General features: G+C 35.9%; 2 protein-coding genes across 7 annotated transcripts in view; one reads left to right on the plus strand and one right to left on the minus strand.

The window, feature by feature from the left end:
• The window catches only part of ccdc178 (coiled-coil domain containing 178), a 326195-nt gene that overhangs the window by 254517 nt on the left and 49271 nt on the right, over positions 1-22407 (plus strand). The window lies entirely within an intron of this gene.
• gnal2 (guanine nucleotide binding protein (G protein), alpha activating activity polypeptide, olfactory type 2) overlaps positions 1-22407 on the minus strand; it is an 82902-nt gene that overhangs the window by 5808 nt on the left and 54687 nt on the right. For 4 of the 6 annotated variants that reach the window (XM_073940220.1, XM_073940218.1, XM_073940221.1 and 1 more), the window contains 5 exon segments: positions 7689-7743; positions 7502-7575; positions 7283-7341; positions 4553-4673; positions 4331-4461 (listed from right to left, as the gene is read on the minus strand). In XM_073940220.1, the coding sequence (XP_073796321.1) occupies positions 4331-4461; positions 4553-4673; positions 7283-7341; positions 7502-7575; positions 7689-7743 (440 nt within the window). 6 annotated transcript variants of the gene reach the window in all.

Here is a 22407-nt window from a genome sequence, read left to right on the forward strand (position 1 = left end):
AGCTTAGACAGAGTGACCATCGGGTTATTGATCACCTCCCTGACTAAGGTCCTTCTCCCCCGATCACTCAGCTTAGATGGCCGGCCAGCTCAAGAAAGAGTCTTGGTGGTTCCAAACATCTTCTACTTACAGATGATGGAGGCCGCTGTGCTCACTGGAAATGTTTCTGTAACCTTCCCCAGCCTTGCACCTCGAGACAATCCTATCTCGGAGGTCTACAGACAATTCCTTTGTCTTCATGTTTGGTTTGTGCTGTCATGTCATGCACTGTCAACCCTGGGACCTTATATAAACAGGTGTAAGCCTTTTCATGTCCAATCAACTAAATTGACCACAGGTGAATTCTAATTAAGCTGCTGAAACATCTCAAGAATCATCAGGGGAAACAATGTACCTGAGCTCAATTTAGAGCAGGGGTCACCAATCTCGGTCCTGGAGGGCCGGTGTCCCTGCAGGGTTTAGCTCCAACTTGCCTCAACACACTTGCCTGAATGTTTCAAGTATACCAAGTAAGACCTTGATTAGCTTGTTCAGGTGTGTTTGATTAGGGTTAGAGCAAAAATGTGCAGGACACCGGCCCTCCAGGAACAAGTTTGGTGACCACTGATTTAGAGCTTCACAGCAAAGGCTGTAAATACTGACGTACATGTGATTTTCAGTTTTTTTTTTTTTTTTCAATAAATTTGCAACAAGTTCAAAGAATGTTTTTTTCACATTGTCATTATGGGGTATTGTGTGTAGAATGTTGAAGAAATAAATGAATTTAATCAATTTTGGAACATAACATAGAAAAATGTGGAAAAAGTGAAGTGCTATGAATACTTTCCGGATGCACTGTAGAATTCTGAATTCTGAGATACAAAGTAAGAAGATTTAAAGTCAGAGAATCATAAGATAAAAAGACCGAATTATGAGATATAAAATAAAAATGGCAAGATGCAAAGTCAGAATTGCAGGATGTAAAGTCAGAGAATTGTGAGATAACCTAAAAATATAAAGTAAAAACTGTGAGAATTGTGAGGTGAAAAGGCAAAATCATGAGATAAAAGATAATCATGAGATATAAAATGAGAACTGTGATATGTAAAGTCAAAATAGTGAGATGAAAATCCTGCCATTAATTAGTCGCCCTTGTGTCTTTCCAAAAACCCTGAGAACTTCATTCGTCTTCAGAACACAAATCAAGATATTTTAGATGAAATCCGAGAGCTCTCTGATCCTTTATAGAGAGCACGGGTCACATCTCGTTCAGTCCAGAACGGTACAAAAAAGCATCATTAAAACCTTTAACAGCCAGGTTTCATCCTAACGTTAATTTCCGTCCTAATATTTAAATTACGTTAAATGAAATACACCATGCCACATCTTTTAGAATTGCTAATATTGCTTTGTATAAAAGGAAAACATTTCCCAGTAATGGCATCCACTGTGTATAACAAATGCTGGAATAATTGGCGGTTCAGTCCACTTTGGCGACCAATAATAAATAAGGGACTAAGCTAAAGGAAAATTAACGTTTTTTTTAATTATATTGTGAAATGTCTCATACTCCCAAATATGTGATAGAACATATAATTTGTCTTTTAAACAGTTTAATGATGATAGTATTATTTGTTATGTGACGGGTAATGGGCGCCGCTGTAGAAGGTAGAAGCTGCGATCTCAAGTTAACGAGAAGTATTTATATTATTTATTAACTAAATGCATTGATTATATTTTTTAGCATAATTATTAGCGTTTATTAGTGTCTACCCCTACCACAACCCTCAAGTTAGTGTAAAAATATTATTTGTTGTACAGCGTCACAGAAATTATGCTACTGTATATTGATGTAATTATTCTCAGCCGTATCCCATCTACCTTAATGCGTATGCGCACTCGAAAGGAACGAAGTCACAACACCGACTTCATTTTAGCAGTGTTATCAGGGGCCTAGAGCAGTGGTCCTCAATCATACCATTTTCCATAATTAAGCTTGTATCAGAGTTACAGCAATGTTCTGTCAGCGTCTGCGGTGATAATATTGTTGAGGACCACTGACCCAGAGTGTTATCATTCTCCGAATAATGCTTCGTCAGATCGCCCTGCTCTTCTGAAGTAATCCACAACTTGGTCTTGATGGTGAATCTGCTCCAGAAATGAGCGACTCTTTGTTTACAAGTTTGTAGGCGTTTGAGTAGTTGCTGTCTTGTGATGTCCATTTGACAGGATGGGCTCGCATTCGTTTCATACAAATTAAAAAAACAGAAATACTTTTGTTTTTAAGTGTTGTTGGTTCATTTAAAAATAGAGATTTTAAGCTTCATGTGGATATATTTTTTATGTCTGTAAAGCAAGTATTCGCTGAGATTCGAGTGCGTTTGTTGATTACATAAACTGTCTTAAAAACACACGTCTAGTCTGAGCTTCTCCCCTCTCAGTCTATAGCAGGGGTGTCCAAACTCTGTCCTGGAGGGCCAGCGTCCTGCAGATTTTAGCTCCAACTTGCTTCAACACACCTGCAAGGGTGTTTCTAGAAAGCCTAGTAAGAGCTTGATTAGCTAGCCCAGGTGTATCTGATTGGGTTGGAACTAAACTTTGCAGGACACCGGCCCTCCAGGACCGAGTCTGGACATGCCTGATCTATAGTGATCAATGATTGGCTCCTGTACTAGTAGGTGGGACTCCATTCCCCATATTAACCATATTGACATGTCTTGTGTATTCTATAGACTTAGTTTAGAGTTTCTTCTGTGAATGTTTTTCCATTGCATTTATTTTAGGGATGTCCAGATCCAATCACAGGAATCGGCCTGTTTCAGACTCGATCGGAATCGGACGTTACCTCTTGATCAGGACTCGCATATATATTTGAAGTCAGAATTATTAGCCCCCCTTTGATGTTATTTCTCTTTTTTAAATGTTTCCCAAATGATGTTTAACAGAGCAAGGACATTTTCACAGTATGTCTGATAATATTTTGTCTTCTGGAGAAATTCTTATTTGTTTTATTTCAGATAGAATAAAAGTAGTTTTTAATTTATCAAAAGCCATTTTAAGGTCAAATTTATTAGCCCCTTTAAGCTATATATTTTTCGATTATTTACAGAACAAACCATTGTTATACAATAACCTGTCTAATTACCCTAACCTGCCTAGTAAACCTAATTAACCTAGTTAAGCCTTTAAATGTCACTTTAAGCTGTATAGAAGTGTCTTGAAAAATATCTAGTCAAATATTATTTACTGTCATTGTACTGTCCTCCAACTGGCGTTCTTAACCAAAATTAGACAGCCAGCCAAACTCCTGTCATAAATTACACGAGAGTCAGGATATAGCCTTCTAGCTCCGTTTAAAAGAGACTCTTGTCAAATGTAGTCATGAACAAGGGAGTGAAACTGAAAATAGATACAAAAAATACATTTAGGTGAAACTGTAGCTTGTACATGGTTTAAGTCAAAGATAAAGTAAATGAGTTATTAGAAACGAGTTATTAAAACTGTGATATTTAGAAATGTGTTGAAAAAAAAGTCTTCTCTCCGTTAAACAGAAATTTGGGGAAAAAATAAACAGGGGGGCTAATAATTCTGACTTCAATTGCATATATATATATATATATATATATATATATATATATATATATATATATATATATACACACACGCACACACATATACATATATGTATAGAACGTAGTAGAACGTAGCAGCACCTTGAAGCAGAAAGCGTGAGTATGTCTGCACTCTGGAGGTATTATAAAGTTGATGACGACAACATTGCCATAGCAAACTGTAAGATACATAATCGATCACAAGAGGAGGAAAGAAAAAGGCTTCGTTTAACAAACATATTAGAGTTGTTGACGCTAATGTTTGATGTTAAAATAAGGTGAATTAAATAAGACATAAGGAACATCCTGGATCTGTTTATTCGCTCTTCTTTATTCTTTTTTTTTTTTAAGTATTATATAAGTATCGGTAGATACTCAAAATTAAATGACTCAGACTAGAGAGGAAAAAAACCTGATCTGGACATCCCTAATGTATTTTGAGCAGAGGTCAACATTTTTGAGTCCAAAACCACCTCAAGCAGGCGTAAAAACATTTTGGCAATTAAAAAATTTTAATTTGAAAATTTGTGTTCAACACTAGTTTCTCTGACACACTTTCGTGTGCACAAAGTATTCTTCATGTCAATGATTTAAAATGATCTCAATAAAATGTAACTGGTGTTCTGAAGATAAACTTATGTCTCAGTGCTTTGGAATGACATGAGGGTGATTAATATGTTCATTTTTGGGTGAACAAACCCTTTACAGTCATTAAAAAACAAAGATGTATGAAGTCTAACCTTTATCTGGTAAGGTGTAATACGCAAAATCAGGGAAATAATCTTCAATTTTGGATTTCCCAGCTAATACTTTCTCCGCCAGCATGTCCTGCTTGTTCAGAAACAATATGACAGAAATTGTCCGTAACCATCTGCAGAAAGAAGAGAAGAAAACAGAAGACGGGTCAAACGGAAGCTATAAACAACTTTTGTGTTTATTCAAAAATAAAACGAAGGGATTACCTGTTGTTCCAGATACTGCGAAAAAGAGCAAGTGCTTCCCGTAGCCTGTTTGTGTTGTTGTCTTCCCTTATGACCATGTTATAGCTGCTGCTCGCTACCACAAAGATGATCGCTGTGACGTCTGCAGAGAAACACAGCAGATTAGCACAGCATGCAAGACATCATCCTCGTTTTGCTTTAAGGGTTTACTTCTATCCACAGGTCAAACACCCATTATTGGTTTTCAAAATATCCACTGCAGCATCAGCTCAGATTGGTCAAATGGTTCCTCTCTGCTCTGATAGCTCAAGTTGCTCTTCTCGGCTTAGATGGCTCTACTCTTCTCTGATTGTTCAGATGGCTCTACTCATCTTTGATTGGTCAGATGGCTCTACTCTGACTAGTCAGAAGGCTCTACTCTTCTCTGACTAGGCCAGGGGTGTCAAACTCAATTCCTGGAGGGCCGAAGCCATGCACAGTTTAGTTCCAACCCTGCTCCAACACACCTACCTGTAGGTTTCAAAGTCTGAAGGACTCAATTAGTTTGATCAGGTGTGTTTAATTAGGGTTGGAACTAAACTGTGCAGAGCTGCGGCCCTTTTGGAACAGAGTTTGACACCTGTGGACTAGGCGGATGGCTCTTCTCTGTGCTCTGATTGGTCAGATGGTTATACCCTGATTGATCAGATAGCTCTACTCATCTCCAAACGGTCAGTTGACTCTTCTCTTCTCTGGTCAAATGACTCTACTCAGCTCCCATTGGCCTACTCTGCTCTGATTGGTCAGTTGGCTCTACTCTGCTCCAATTGGTCAGATAGGACTACTCAATTCCCATTGGTCTGCTCTCCTCTGATTGGTCAGATAGCTCTACTCTCATTGGTCTACTCTCCTCTGATTGGTCAGATAGCTCTACTCCCATTGGTCTATTCTCCTCTGATTGGTCAGATAGCTCTACTCCTGTAGGTCTTTTCTCCTCTAATTGGTCAGATAGCTCTACTCTCATTGGACTGCTCTCCTCTGATTGGTCAGATAGCTCTACTCTCATTGGTCTATTCTCCTCTGATTGGTCAGATTGCTCTTCTCCCATTGGTCTACTCTCCTCTGATTGGTCAGATAGCTCTTCTCCCATAGGTCTTTTCTCCTCTAATTGGTCAGATAGCTCTACTTTGCTCCCATTGGTCTATTCTCCTCTGATTAGTCAGATAGCTCTACTTTGCTCCCATTGGTCTACTCTCCTCTGATTAGTCAGATAGCTCTTATCCCATTGGTCTATTCTCCTCTGATTGGTCTGAAAGCTTTACTCCTGTTGGTCTATTCTCCTCTGATTGGTCAGATGGCTCTACTCCTATTGGTCTATTCTCCTCTGATTGGTCCAGTAGCTCTACTCTACTCCCATTGGTCTATTCTCCTCTGATTGGTCAGATAGATGTACTCCATTGGTCTATTCTCCTCTGATTGGTCAGATAGCTCTACTCGATTGGTCTATTCTCCTCTAATTGGTCAAATAACTCTACTATAGTCCTATTGGTCTATTCTCCTGATTGGTCAGTTAGCGCTACACCCAATGGTCTACTCTCCTCTGATTGATCAGATAGCTCTACTCTGCTCCCATTGGTCTATTCTCCTCTGATTGGTCAGATAGCTCTACTCCTATTGGTCTATTCTCCTCTGATTGGTCAGATAGCTCTACTCTACTCCCATTGGTCTACTCTCCTATGATTGGTCAGATAGCTCTACTTAACTCCTATTGGTCTACTCTCCTCTAATTGGTCAGATAGCTCTTCCATTGGTCTACTCCCCTCTGATTGGTCAGATAGCTCTACTCCACTCCTATTTGTCTATTCTCCTCTGATTAGTCAGATAGCTGTACTCCCACTGGTCTATTCTCTGATTGGTCAGATGGCTCTACTCAACTCCCATTGGTCTACTCTCCTCTGATTGATCAGATAGCTCTTATCCCATTGGTCTATTCTCCTCTGATTGATCAGATAGCTCTTATCCCATTGGTCTATTCTCCTCTGATTGGTCTGAAAGCTCTACTCCCATTGCTCTATTATCCTAATTAGTCAGATAGCTCTACTCTCATTGGTCTACTCTCCTCTGATTGATCAGATAGCTCTTATCCCATTGGTCTATTCTCCTCTGATTGGTCTGAAAGCTTTACTCCTGTTGGTCTATTCTCCTCTGATTGGTCAGATGGCTCTACTCCTATTGGTCTATTCTCCTCTGATTGGTCCAGTAGCTCTACTCTACTCCCATTGGTCTATTCTCCTCTGATTGGTCAGATAGATGTACTCCATTGGTCTATTCTCCTCTGATTGGTCAGATAGCTCTACTCGATTGGTCTATTCTCCTCTAATTGGTCAAATAACTCTACTATAGTCCTATTGGTCTATTCTCCTGATTGGTCAGTTAGCGCTACACCCAATGGTCTACTCTCCTCTGATTGATCAGATAGCTCTACTCTGCTCCCATTGGTCTATTCTCCTCTGATTGGTCAGATAGCTCTACTCCTATTGGTCTATTCTCCTCTGATTGGTCAGATAGCTCTACACCTATTGGTCGACTCTGCTCTGATTATTCGAATGACTCTATTTTGCTCTCATTGATTTGTGCACAGAAGTATAGCTGGAATAACAACTTTGAAAGATCTTGGAAACTCTGCAGACCTTTTACATCTACAACAAGCTATGTGCAAAAGCATAATATGTGCATGAGCAACTGGTGGCAAGAATTATGCATGTAAAATACCATTAAAACACTGAATCCATTTCCTCCTCTCGTCTCTCTGACCTCCCACATCAAACATACTGGAAGAGAAGAACAGAAACATGAGGCTTGTAGGATTAAGATGTGAAATGTGTCCCTCTAGTGGACAAATCAAGAAAATACACTTAAAAATACACAGATATACTTACATACTTCCAGCACATGTTCATAGTAACAAACTTTAATATTAAGTGGACTCACTGAAAGTTGACTTTGTCTACTTGAAATCGCGTCTCGAAGATCCCTGATGTTAACACTCTGCAGCGAAGCAAGTCCTGAAGAAGAAAGGAAAGTGTGTTAGGAGAGAACTCATGTTTGGGTAAATGAAAAGACACACATTAACAGATAAAATAATCAGTGTGTGATTTTGAAGGAGCTCCAGCAGTACCTGGTCTGTTGGAGTATAGTCGCTTTGTCTTACTGCATCAATCCGGTCAAGAAAACTGTAAAGACACAAAAGAAAAAAAACACATTTATTTTTTATTATTTTTAAATTTTAATTTGAATATGAATTAAAATGTGTCCTGTTTTATCAGAGCCAAAATAATGACAATCGCATACTTTTTTGCACAATTTAGAGACGATTAAATAAATGTAATTTGATTTAAATTTACAAAAGACTTTTTAAAAATAACAGTGCAGCCTCAAATTAAAGAAACGTTGTATTTTCCATCAGTCTTAATACACAAATGTAACTTAGGGCTGGGCGATATGGCAAAAATGCAATTTCCATAATTATATTTCTTATTGAACAATAACGATTTTGATATATATTGTTAATGCTTTCAGATTTAAAAGAGTATCCCAACAATGACTGAACCACAAAAATTGGAAGGTCCATTAAATTTTCGGATTATAAATGGCCGAAAATTTGGTGCACCTCTAATATCAACACACCCCTAGATTTCCTTTGTTGTATTGTATTGTATTGTTTTGTAGATCAATATTGAGTAAAAAAGTCCAGAGCTTATCATTGTTATTGACATAAATTCAATTGCGATTCAACAAAATATCATTTATTGGCCCAGCCCTAATGTAACCACAGAAAAATAAAGCTTTAAATGGGGAAACTCTTTGGTGATTTTTGAGTGAGCTAAGTTAAGCTAAAAGGGCTCCCGCCAAATCCAGAGACTGTCTGATTAGACATAAAAACAGTAAAACAAAGCTGTTTAACTCTAAGGAAAGTGTCAAATATGTCTATTTTTAAAAAGTGTAGCATTCTTTTAAAAGAACTGTATTTAATTAACCATATTAACTTTCCATTAAAGTCTATTATCCAAAAATATGACATTGAAAACCATTTAATTGTTTATTTCACCATTGCAAACAGTGCTAAAAGGGGTAAACCATCAATAAGGAACCAAACTCTACTTCCAGCAATATCCTTTGAAGACCTAGATATACCTGTATCTGTATCAGATACATTGACAAGATCTGAATGGGACAGAGTCCCTAAAAGCTTCCTTACAATCAGAGCGAGCTCAAGTATCTTCAATAACAAGCCCATATCTTTCTCCTGCTTGCCTTCAGAATGGTAGAATATTAGCCCAACGCTGTGACCATCATGTTATATTAGTGCTATTAATATTAACCATACCAGTTCAACTTAACCATTCATAAAGTCCATTCAACAAAAACATGACTTCAGAAAACAATTTCACGGTTTCTTTCATCATTTCAAGCAGTATTAAAAGTGGTAACCCATCAAACTCTTCCTCCAACTATGTCCTTTGAAGGTCTAGATATACCTGTATCTGTATCAGATATATTCACAGGACCTGAATGGGACCCGAGTCCCTGAAAGCTTCCTTACAGTCAGAGCGAGCTCAAGTATGTTAGATAACAAGCCCATATCTTTCTCCTGCTTGCCTGCAGAAAGGCAGAATATTAGCCCAACACTGTGACCATCATGTGATATTAGTGCTATCAGCACAAACCGAGACAAATATAGACTCATCCCACAAGCTTGTGACAACAAGACAATCTGTAAAGACACTGCCCAAAAAAAAAAAAAAAAGATGATAAAAAGATAAAAGGTTTGTATGGAGATCTCCATTCCTGCTTTTAATACGTGTGTAATGTTGGAGAATTTCATTCAGCTGAAACCATTTATTCAAATACTATAGTTGTGGATTGATTATGTGAGAGGACATGAATACTTTATTCAGCAAGAAAGGACACAGACATTTTTACATTTATCAATGTAAAAGTTCTTTTGATTAATCAACAATCCTTAAAAAAAATCTGTTTCAGCATGATTTTTTTGCAGCATTATTGTTTTGTGTGTGTATATATATATGGTATTTTTTAAGACACTTCTATACAGCTTAAAGTGACATTTAAAGGCTTAACTAGGTTAATTAGGTAGGTTAGGGTAATTAGGCCAGTTATTGTATATCGATGGTTTGTTCTGTAGATTAAAAAAATAGCTTTAAGGGGCTAATAATTTTGTCCCAAAAATGGGTTTTATAAACTGCTTTTATTCTAGCTGAAATAAAACAAATAAGACTTTCTCCAGAAGAAAAAATATTATAAGACATACTGTGAAAATTTCCTTGCTCTGTTAAAAATAATTTGGGAAACATTTAAAAGAGAAAAATAAAATCAAAAGGGGGCTAATAATTCTGACTTCAACTGTATATGTATGTATGTATATATGTATGCTTTACTGAGCTTTTATATTCAAATTGGTTCATTTTTGATTCCTATACTGTTAACCATGCTACTCTGAATATTCGCTCTGCAATAGCATGTATGGCTTCGTAATAAATGTAAGTCCTGCAAGCCGCCGGCCAAACACTAAGTAACTGGCGAATGACATGACCTAGTGGGTTGTCTGCTGTTGTGAAGTGCGCGCGTTTGCAGTTTCAGGAGGCGTGGCTTTGAATCACAGTCCCTCCCCGCGATCCAAAGATAATATGCTAAGCGGTAAGCATTTTGGCAGATCACCTGCTGCACCTTTAATCATAATTATTATTAGAAAATTATTTCTTAGCTAAAAAAAGTCAAAACAAGCAAAATATAGCTGTATACTATATTTTTTATTTAACAAAACGCTTCTTAAAAAACAAACAAAAACAATTGACATTTTAAAAATAATTGTTGTCATGTATCTAAAATATGCACAGTAATCTGTCCTGACTAAAGGTCCCAGATCACCAGTTAACAAAACATATATGGGAAGTTAATATCCTCTTAAATCAATGTTATTGTAAAAAATGATAATTAAACCATATTAACAAAAAATAACTAAGCAAAAGGAAGCAGGTGACAAACATACTGTGTGTGATAATGAAAGGATGCTCCCGCGCACACGGTTAACATTAGGCCTATTAATAATCTGTTCAAATAATGGTTAAAGTGAAAGCAACCGGTGCTGCTTACAAAAAAACCCATCTGGAACTCTCGAAAGCAGCAAGACTCTGGGTGCATGAGCAGAGAACCAATCACACCAGTTGCGTGTCTATCAGGTTTCTGGGCACAGTTGCTTCAGTTGCACGTGTTTTAAACAGTCGAGCGAATAACATCAGCTATTGGCACGAGTGATTATCCTCTCATTCAGTATTCACCTGCTTTCTTTTATTTGCACATTATTTTTGTAAGTCATGCTGCTTTTCGATTTTAAGACCACATTTGCACCCATATTGGGCCATTGTTATTGTCAAACCCTGCTTTTAAGATAACTACTATTTAAAAACTACTTTCAACCAGCTACAGTGGCTAGTGTTGGTGTCTGTCCAACCCGCCATAGCTAAAATCTACCCGCATTTGGTGGGTGTTAATATAAAGCCCTGATTATTATTATTATTATTATTATTGATGAAATAAGCAGTCCTAAGTTCGAAGCTTAACACCACTAGCAGTGACGCATTCATTTTGTTTTGTGGTGACATTAAAAGCAGATAGTGGGGGAAAAAAACAACAGATTGGAATAAGAACATTAACTCACTGTACTCATCTGGACACTGCCACTTTAACCACTGATTAAATCCAACAAGCAGCCGGCAAAACATCAGAAAAAAAACAGATTCCAGCACCAGATCGCTACTTATAATTAGACACATGACGGTATCGCATTTTCTTGTTACGTTAATTGCTGAAGCTTTAATAATGACAGATGGTATTATCAAGAAACTAAACATAAGCTCTGAAAAAAAGGTTACTCTGACAGGTGTAGTAGCCAAAAGAACTGTGATTTTTTTTGTATGCACATCATTTATTTCAAAACAAATTGCAAAAAGATTACAAATCCTATAAATACATTATTATAAATATATTAGTAGATGGGAGTTAATGCACTTAGCTAACAGAGACAGTGAGAAACCGCTACCTTTGTTATACAAGTTGTGTTAATTTTAGAAAATACCACTGAAATGAATTGGTTATTATGTACGTTAGCTAAAATCATAATGGCTTCTGAGAAGCCTGCACAATATATTGTTTCTGCATTGATATTGCAATGTGTGCGTCTGCAATGTTTATATTACAAGATTTGCAATGTTGAGACTGTATTATAGACGACCAGTAACTATAGGTCAAAACACAGAACATTTGTGGAGAGATTGATTTTATTAAATTATTTATATGATGAAGATAATAGTGTTATTTAATATCTGATAATTCAATTTCTGTACCAGAATACTGTTGCTTTCTCCAGAAAACTGTGAAAAAAAGCACAGGAAATTTTACTTTAATACTTGCTCCATTGTATTTATTTATGACTGTAGTTTGTTTATTATACGCGTTTATAATTAATTACATAAAAACATATTTATATTATACTCCCTTACAAAATCCTCCTAAGTGATGACTTTGTGAAAGAGCCATTTATATAATCAGGTGAAATTATATCGCAATATATATTGTATACAGAAAAAAAATTGCAATGTACAATTTTATATATATATATATATATATATATATATATATATATATATATATATATATATATATATATATATATATATATATATATATATATATATATATATATATATATATTAGGGGTGTAACAATACACTCAGCTCACGATACGATGTGTATCACGATATAATGTTCGCGATTCGATATGTATCACGATGTTTTGAATAAAAATTGAAAATTAAAATGAAATGCAAATTTTACCAAGTAAAATTTTTTACCAAGTACTGTTTTTTATGTATTTCTTTTGTTTCAACTTGTTAAACTGAACCTTCTTTAAGAAAATAAATTAAACAGGCCTATCTCTGGAAAATAAAACAATTTAAAAACTTCTTTAAAAAAAATCCACATTTCCAGGTAATCAGCAGTTCTATAAGATAATACTGAACTTATGTGTATCTGTCTGAGAGGTGTTTATGGATGGCTGTCTTCATGTTGGGCATGATGAGTGACAGGGTGGCCGTCTTTTCATAACACAGGACAGTCGTGGCTCTTTTCAGCAGTTTAGGCAGGTTTACTATTTCTTCTACTAATCCTCTATTTCACATCCACTCTTCTTGGTCAGCTAACATTACTGCTGCTGCAATCTGAACTCACGTGCGACAGCAGGTGGAACGTAGCTCACGTGCAAACAGCTCAACTAATAAGAGAAAACAGACGTCATATCGTAATCAAATCGTCATAACGCCACAATGCATATTGTGACATTTTTGCATCGCAATAAATCGTACAACGATAAATCGTTACACCCCTAATATATATATATATCAATATATACACACACACACACACATACATACATGCATACATATATATATATATATATATATATATATATATATATATATATATATATATATAYACGCACACACACACACACACACACACACACACACACACACACACACACACACACACACACACATATATATATATATATATATATATATATATATATATATATACACATATATACATATATATATATATATATATATATATACACACACACATACATACATACATACACACTTTTTTTTTTTTTTTTTTTTGCAATATTGTTAAGATCAGGCATAATGACCATCATACAAACACCACACAATCTTCAAGCATTCACTATAAAATGGGCCAAACGTTTTACCAATTAAGAATTCATCAAATTAATAGCCACTAAAACAAAAAGCAACTCTTAAAACATTTTGTCCTACAGCCAGATATTCAAAACCGACGTCCTGATGGCAGCAATTGACATTCTTCCATAATGGATGATCAAAGTTCATTAAAATTAATTGAGTTTTCGATAAAACCCGTCTAATGTGATCTTTCAATGGACTGACTTTGTCTTTCTCCAATTACTTTAGCTGCCGCTCTGATAATACTACTCAACCCGTTTCTATTTGACAAAGTAACATTTTCAAAGCAGGCTACCATACAGAAAGACAACACTTGAACATTTGGTACACTCAATATTCTCATCTTCCTCAAGACAAATAGACAGCTGATACAATTCCATCAAAGCATAATTTGCCATCAGTTACCATTGTGTTTATGACGTGCAGTCATTTCAATATCCACCACTCCTATAATTGTCAACTCTAGACTTACTATCAATTTCTCAAAATCATTTAGCCTATTCTTAGTTTTTTGCATATTTAATTAAGTTTTGCTTTCTACACCACATTAAGTCGTCAGCATGGATATCCAAATTATAATTTGCGAGCTTTAAACCATTTAAAGTAATTTAAAGAATTCAGGTACAAGAAAGCTTACCATTTGTAACTTAAAAAAAGAAGAAAATAGATTTATTTTTATACTACTTTTATTTTAATACAAAAATCAACCAAATTTTTTTTTTCAAATAGTGCTATTCATGTCCTCTTGTAAAAAAAAAAAAAATAAATAATTAAAAAAAAAAAAATATATATATATATATATATATATATATATATATATATATATATATATAGCAATATTACACTTTTCCAGCATTGTTCAACCCTAGGACTGTGCCCTCAATCCTGCTCCAACAGAAGACTCACAGACTCATCCGCATATTAAGTAATAAGCCTATCCCTATAGAAACTCTAACAATCATTTGTGTACATGATATACTCTCGTCTCTCACCGGCCACTTTATTAACTACACCTGTCTAATTGCTTGTTAACGCAAATTTTTAATAAGTCAATCACACAGCAGCAATTCAATGCATTTAGGCATGTACACTCGGTCAAGACAATCTGCTGCAGTTCAAACAGAGCATCAGAATGGGGAAGAAAGGAGATTTTAGTGACTTTGAACATGGCAGAAAATATCCAGTGAGCGGCAGTTCTGTGGGTCCAAATGCCTTGTTGATCCCAGAGAATGGCCAGACTGGTTCCAGCTGATACAAGGCAACAGTAACTTAAATAACCACTCGTTACAACCGAGGTCTGCAGAAGAGCATCTCTGAATACACAACATGTCCAACCTTGAAGCGGATAGGCTACAGCAGCAGAAGACCACACCGGGTGCCACTCCTGTCAGCTAATAACAGGAAACTGAGGCTACAATTCACACAGGCACACCAAAATTGAACAATAGAAGACTGGAGGAACGTTGCCTGGTCTGATGAGTCTCTATTTCTGCTGCAACATTCGGATGGTTGGATCAGAACTTGGAGTCAACAACATGAAAGCATGGATCCATCCCGCATTGTATCAACTGCTTGTAGCACCTTTGGGATGTGGTGGAATGGGAGAGTCACATCATGTATGTGCAGCAACTGCGTGATGCTATCATGTCAATATGGAGCAAAATCTCTGAGGAATATTTCCAGTATCTTGTTGAATCTATGCAACAAAGGATTAAGGCAGTTCTGAAGGCAAAAGGGGGTCCAACCCGGTTTTAGTAAGGTGTACCTAATAAAGTGGCCGGTGAGTATAGCAACAAAGGTAAAAAACAACAATCTTGAGGCCCATCTGTGGAACAGACCAACTGTGTGGAATATATAATTTGCAATATTTAAATATAAATTGGCATAATATAAGAAGGTTAAATTGGTTCAAGGTTCAGAATTACAATATTAATATGTATACAATTTTTTGACGCATGTATAAACAATAATTTAACTTCACATAAGTTAATAAATCCACATTTGGTGGAATAACTTTGATTTCAGTCACAACAAAAGAAAACTCAACCTTCTGACCAACTAATTTTTTGACAAGATTTTCTAAACATTTTTTTTAAACTTTTTTTTTGTTTGGACAAAAATGTTGTAAGACATTTTTTTTAAATAAAGGCAATATTAACATTTCACTCAAATGCAACTAATAGATCCAGTAAAATCCTAAAGTTATTTAACTGTACATTTTATTTCCACGAAACACGAGCCTGCCCTTCCAGTGTTGTCCTCCAGAGGACAGATGTCTAGACTTAATTAAGTTAAGATCCTCCTCCTTTTCTGAAATACAGAGCCGCCAAAACTCAATCCTTCTCTACATACATCTAATGACTATAAACAGACTGTTGATGTGCATGAAATGAGCTGAAGAGGTGTGTGTGTGTGTGTGTGTGTGTGTGTGTGTGTGTGTGTGTGTGTGTGTGTGTGTGTGTGTGTGTGTGTGTGTGTGTGTGTGTGTGGAACATACAGAAACATAACACACAGTCTATCTGCCATCTAGACTGCATATGTCTATTACTAAGAATGCATACAGTACTGACGGTGAGTCCCCACCTCCGTCTTTTGCCGTTCTGCACGTACAAAGCACTAAACGCAAGATCAGTGTCAACACAAAGGTCGGAGACAAACTAGTGAAACTCATTCTGCAGGTTGATTTGAGCAGAACTAAAACATGCTAATATACACAGGCCGAATCAATGGTAAATCAATATAGGCTCATTTCAGCATGACACCCTAAAGATGTGAACTTTGATGGATGGATTTAAAAGTAAAAGCAAAAATATTTCATGTTTTATTGTTTATTTAAAATAATAATAAAAGTAGGCATCACGGTGGATTAGTGGTTAGCACGGTCACCTCACAGGAAGAAGGTTGCTGGTTTGAGTCCTGGCTGGGCCATTTGGCATTTCTGTATTTGGATGTTCTCCCCATGATGGCATGGGTTTCCTCCAGGTGCTCCAGTTTACCCCACAGTCCAAACACATGCGATGAACTGAAGAAACTAAATTGGCCATAGTGCTTGTGTGTGCATATGAGAGTATATGGGTGTTTCCCAGTACTTGGTTGCAGCTGAAAGGGCATCCGCTGTGTAAAACATATGCTGGAAAAGTTTGTGGTTCATTCTGCTGAGGCAACCTCAGATTAACTCTGTGTGTGTGTGTGTGTGTGTGTGTGTGTGTGTGTGTGTGTGTGTGTGTGTGTGTGTGTGTAACATACAATATTATAGTATATAAGATATCATATTGTTATGTATGTGTGTTTATATGGATAGATAGAGATGTTTGTTGTGTTTTAACATCCATATATATATATATATATATATATATATATATATATATATATATATATATATATATATATATATATATATATATATATATATATATATATATATATAAATATATATATATATATATATATATATATATTTATATTTATATATATATATATATATATATATATATATATATATAAATATAAATATAAATATATATATATATATATATATATATATATATACACACACACACACATACATACATGTGTATATATATATATATATATATATATATATATATTTATATATATATACATACATATACATACATATACATACACACACACATACATATATATATATATATATATATATATATATATATATATATATATATATATATATATATATATATATATATACACACATGTATGTGTGTGTGTGTGTGTGTGTGTGTGTGTGTGTGTGTGTGTGTGTGTGTGTGTGTGTGTGTGTGTGTATATATATATATATATATATATATATATATATATGCGCATGCATGTTTGTCACACTTTAATGTTTCAGATCATCGAACAAACATAAATAATATACGAAGATAGTTCTTTGAAATGACTTTATAGCCTTTTCCAGACTGGTATACCTCAGTTATTTTGGCTTTTGAGGATCTTTTGGTCTACTTCACTGTTATTAAGGCCCTATTTAAAGGTTTTCTTGATTGCATACAGTTGCGACAGTAATCAGGCCTTGTTTTATCTTTGACTAATATTTTAAGAGGTGGTCGACTACGATGTCATATGTTAAACTTTAGTTGATGCGTAATGTAGTTTATGCTCACACAGCGACAGCTCTGAATGTAAAATGCTCAAAGTTTAATGCAAAGGGAGACATTGGATTTTACAGAGTTAGCTTAGCAAAGCCTGCAGCGAACGAATTTGGGGGTTACAAAGTAAATAAATAAATACACCCGGGCTAGTGACATCACAAACGCTTCCAAAAGGACATGACACAAATAGAGAAGTGCATACAGTTTAATTTTAATTATGCTCCAGAGAATTATAAAAAAGATATAGCTGGCATTTGACAAAGAACTTCTAGAATCTCTCCCAGTTCTGTGCTGGATTCAGCTTAAAATCCTCAAACCACAGATGAAGCTGTGGATTGTGAGCCACAACCCGCAAGTATTTTTATTCGTTAAAATTGATTACATGCACAGGTTCTGGCGTTAACGGTGTGTTGTACGTTGTTTACGAGGACGTAAACAAGGGTTTGAGCAATGGGAAATGCTGTTTGGCAGCGTTAACAATTTAGCTAAAACTCATATTTATCAGTCAAACCGCTAAACCGCAAAAGCGCGTGCTTGTAGGGGCGTGATGCTTTTCCTGGTGACGTTTAGCCGATCTGCGAATCACAGCACATTATGTTAGCTGACCAATCAGAGCCCCTTGAGGGTGGGCCTTTCAGAGGAACAATGAAAAATGACAGGTTGTTTTCATGTTAGCGGAGTAGCTGTATATAATCAAAATAAGATATATGAAGAAATTATGTGATTGTTTACAAATGAAGCATGAACAGACATTGATTTACATTTTATAAACACAACCAAGCCTTTAAAAAAAACACTCTGGACCACCCCTTTTAAATTAGTTTTTAAGATGCAAAAGAATAAGAAATCAGTATAAAGACACTTTTCACACCACTTGATGTATGCATAATTCTAAATAACTTAATATATGTAAAATTTAATATTAAAATTCACATACAAAAACACAGCAATTCTATATTTTTCTAAATATATAAAACAGAAAACAAAATGAACAATATATTGCAAACGATTCAAGAAGCCACTTAATTAACTAATGTTATTGCATTTGATTTCTTAAGAGTCCTTTAACACTCATGTGTGCATGTTCGCTTTATTTATTTATTTAATCTCCCTCGGTTGCATCTCTTTTGCTTCTAATCCGATTGATGATTTTGTTTTTCATTGTGGAGTCTTGAGAATGTTCTGTCCCAATGATGAGATGAAAGAACATAATCAAGCCCAGATTGTGCTCGATGGCCATCCTGCGCGCTCTTGAGAAACATTAGGCTGATTTGACATCCACAAACAAGGAAACTGTACCTGTACCGGGTACCTTCAGAATCAGTCAACGCGGTACACACTCGGAAACTAGAGGATGCTGGAATACGAGAGTTCAGCGGCTCTACAGCTGAGGGATGTACTCAAGCACAGAGAGCCAGCATTTCTTTAGAATATACAGGAAATCTCATTAAGACTTACTCATGAATTCATACTGGTTTTGCCAAGTAAGCAGAGCTGACATGAATTTCTGTTGTGTTTAGATATTATATTATACATTATACCTTTAATAGGATGTGTGATGAATTAAGCCTCAATCAATAATAATAGATTATTAATAATATATTTATAATCATAAAAAATAATAGACAATTCCATCTTTTTGGATGAGCAAAATCACACCATGCTGTATGTTCCTTTAAATGCAAATGAGCTCTGCTTTTCCAGATGGGGCAGAGACTTTAGATGCTATTCTCTTATTCAAGAAACAACAAAAGCAAATCTCAAACAGCCAAAACATCAGAAATAACCAGTGGTGGATTAAATCTGCACATATTCAAGACAATGATGACAACTTCTCGATTGAACCAGTGCATTTCTCAATAGGGCTGCAGGATATTGGAAGATATTTAATTTTTCTGCAATACATAATGCAATATAATGCAGAATTTCACCCATACATGCCCTTTCAGCTGCAACCCATCTCTGGGAAGCATTCATACACACTCATTCACACACTACGGACAATTTAGCCTACCCAATTCACCTATACAACATGTGACTGTAGGAGAAACCGGAGCAAACAAAGCAAACCCGCGCAAACGCATATTTGTTTTTGTTTTTAAAAAACGAGAAGTTTAGATTTGTCCATCTGAGTGGGGTATTTTCGTATGCATCACCATATGCAGCATAAAAATAGGATGTGTGTTTGGATAGAACTCTTCTTTATTATTGTTTATATACGAAAATACGAATAAAATTGTTATTATTGCTCATTTATTAATTTGCTGGAAATTAAAACTGAATTTAGAAATAGCTTTAAAACAAATCTTTGTGCAAATGAAATAAACATGTAGGTTAATGGATGTCTTCAGTAGACTGAGTTTCCACCGTTTCTTTATCCAGTAAAGTAAAAAGAAAAAGTAAAGAGGCAAATGGAGGAGGGTATTTCTATATGTTCTTCTATATTTTCTTGATAGTGAAGCGTTAATTTTTTAACTAACAAAGTCTGTCATGTGAATAGAAACTGCGCCGTGGCAAAACACAACTGACTATTAAAGGGAATGTCACATGTGACTGATTAGTTTAATGCACGTTATGCTCAAAACACACCCATAACTCATCAAAAGAATAAGCACAACCCTGTTAGACCATGCGCCGGGGTGCAGAGCATATATATTTTTTTTAATTTGCTTGAAATAGTCCTAAAAACAAACTAATCTTAATAATAATAATCTAAAAATAAAAATCTTTCACATTATTAGATTGAACAGTGTTTTATGGTAAATTATAATCCTGATTGGACATTGCAGATTCTGCGATGTGACAGATGCGCATATGACAGGATTGACATTACGTTGCCCTAATTCTGAATAGTTAGTAAACACATTTAAATAGCTGTTGTAGAGTGAAGTTACTTAAACTTATTAAATAGCATGAGTTATGCTGCGTTCACACCAGATGCGTCAAGCGCGAGTGCTTTACATGTTAAGTCAATGCAAACGCGCGAATAGACATCCTGCGGCGCGATACGTGCAAATGGCGCGACGCGAATGACGCAAATTGCGCGAATGCCGCGGGACGAATAGAGCGTTTTGCGGGTTTGACGCGCTTAACGAGCGTTTCGCGCGAATCTCTCGAATTCGAAAATCTGAACTTCAGTGTTAACCAATCAGAAGCTTGCTCTTGTGGGAGCGTGATTGTGACGTAGAACCTGTTCCAAGGGAATTCCTCCAGCCTTCACCGACAACAGTTCATCAAACTCGGCTTGGCTCAGTCAGAAGCACCGCTGAAAGCCTCCGTCATCCAGGTTAAGTTTCTGGAGGAGTTTATGAGCTCACAGAGCTGGATGCACCTCTGAAAGAATGTAGTGGACTCAGACACGACCCTAAACGTATCGACGCCGTTTTTCAGTCTCCATAAAGCACATAAACACTGCTATTTTCTTCATAAAATCCATGTTAGCCATTTAGCTATGAAGCTAGAGTCTTCGGGCAGACAGAAGCCCTGCCCATCACGCGAATCTGCGTCTGTTCTGAAGTGAATTTGACGCGCGAATGAAGCGAGTAAACTCAAATGTTCACGCGGCTATTTACGCGCGAATAGCACGATTTATCCGCGCGTTCCGCGTCTGGTGTGAACACAGGATTACTGCTCTGTTCTGATATGTTGGACTGTACAAATACACAATACACTGGATACAATTCTCTTATAAATATGGTCAGCATCATTTATATTTGCATATAAATTTATGAGTGTTTTGGACATCACCCCTGGACTAGTAAAGTATGAGACAATAGTAACTTTAGCTATGTTTACTGAGTAAAAGGAACATTAAAAAGACAATTTGGAAACGTTCTCAAGGCAGCAAGTGACATTTGTTTTGGATATCAATTTAGAGCATGACATGCTGGTACTAACCCATCGCTGAAGCCATTCAGCATGAAAATATATTTTACCCAAATACGCAACCTTAAAATAGGCCTGTCTTGATGCTTATTTATTGTTGTACAATATATTGCAGCAAAATATATTGTGATACATGATATTGTTGTCATTTTAAGACAGTATAATGCCAGAATGGCAATATAACAGCATCATAATGCAAGTACGCTCTTCCAAAGGGATTCTTAAGAATATTTCATTTTCATATATAGACATTTTAATTATTTAATAATGAGGCACTGGAATCAGAATGTGAAAATAAAATAAAATAAATAATTAAATGTTAACAAAAAAAGTGCAAGGTAAAAAGTAACAGAGGCTGCGGTATCTGCTGCTGGATCTATTTTAAGTCATCAGACACCTCCACAAGATGGCTATATATTATAGTAATTTCTATATAGTTCCATGCTGACACAGACAGCTCCAATAGAGATAGAGCTGTTACTCAATCAACTAAAATGTGCTAAAATTAGTCGTGTAAGTGCGATATATATTGCATCGCCAAAAAATTACTGAGGTCATGTCCATGTGTTGTGCGATAAGTTGATATATTGATTATTGTGACAGGCCTACCTTAAAACATTAAATTCAGCCACATCGTCCTCAGTGGCTCTGATTATGGGAGTCTATGGAGACTCGTATGCTCATTAGTTCAACAATCAAACATCTGTAATGTTTCTTCTGTAAATCTCCAGCTGTTTCTATGAGTAAACAAAAACGGTGGCGCGGTGGGTGAAACGAGCAGATTGAGGAACAGCAATTTAATAATGCAATCCTCTTTGTAAATCACTAGGGGCTGAAACCTGAGTGGCTTACTATTCCATGTGCTTGGAGGATCCAATTACAGAACCTAAACATGGAAAAATTCAGATTTTCATGACGTCCCCTAAAACTTCTGAGTTGTGTTGGATTTATTCATTCATTCATTCATGTTCATCTGGCTCAGTCTATTATTCACTTGTACAGTCGAATGAACGCCAAATATTCAAGTACGTTTTAC

This window comes from Danio rerio, chromosome 24 (assembly GCF_049306965.1).
Source record: "Danio rerio strain Tuebingen ecotype United States chromosome 24, GRCz12tu, whole genome shotgun sequence".
NCBI classification, from domain to species: Eukaryota; Metazoa; Chordata; class Actinopteri; order Cypriniformes; family Danionidae; genus Danio; species Danio rerio.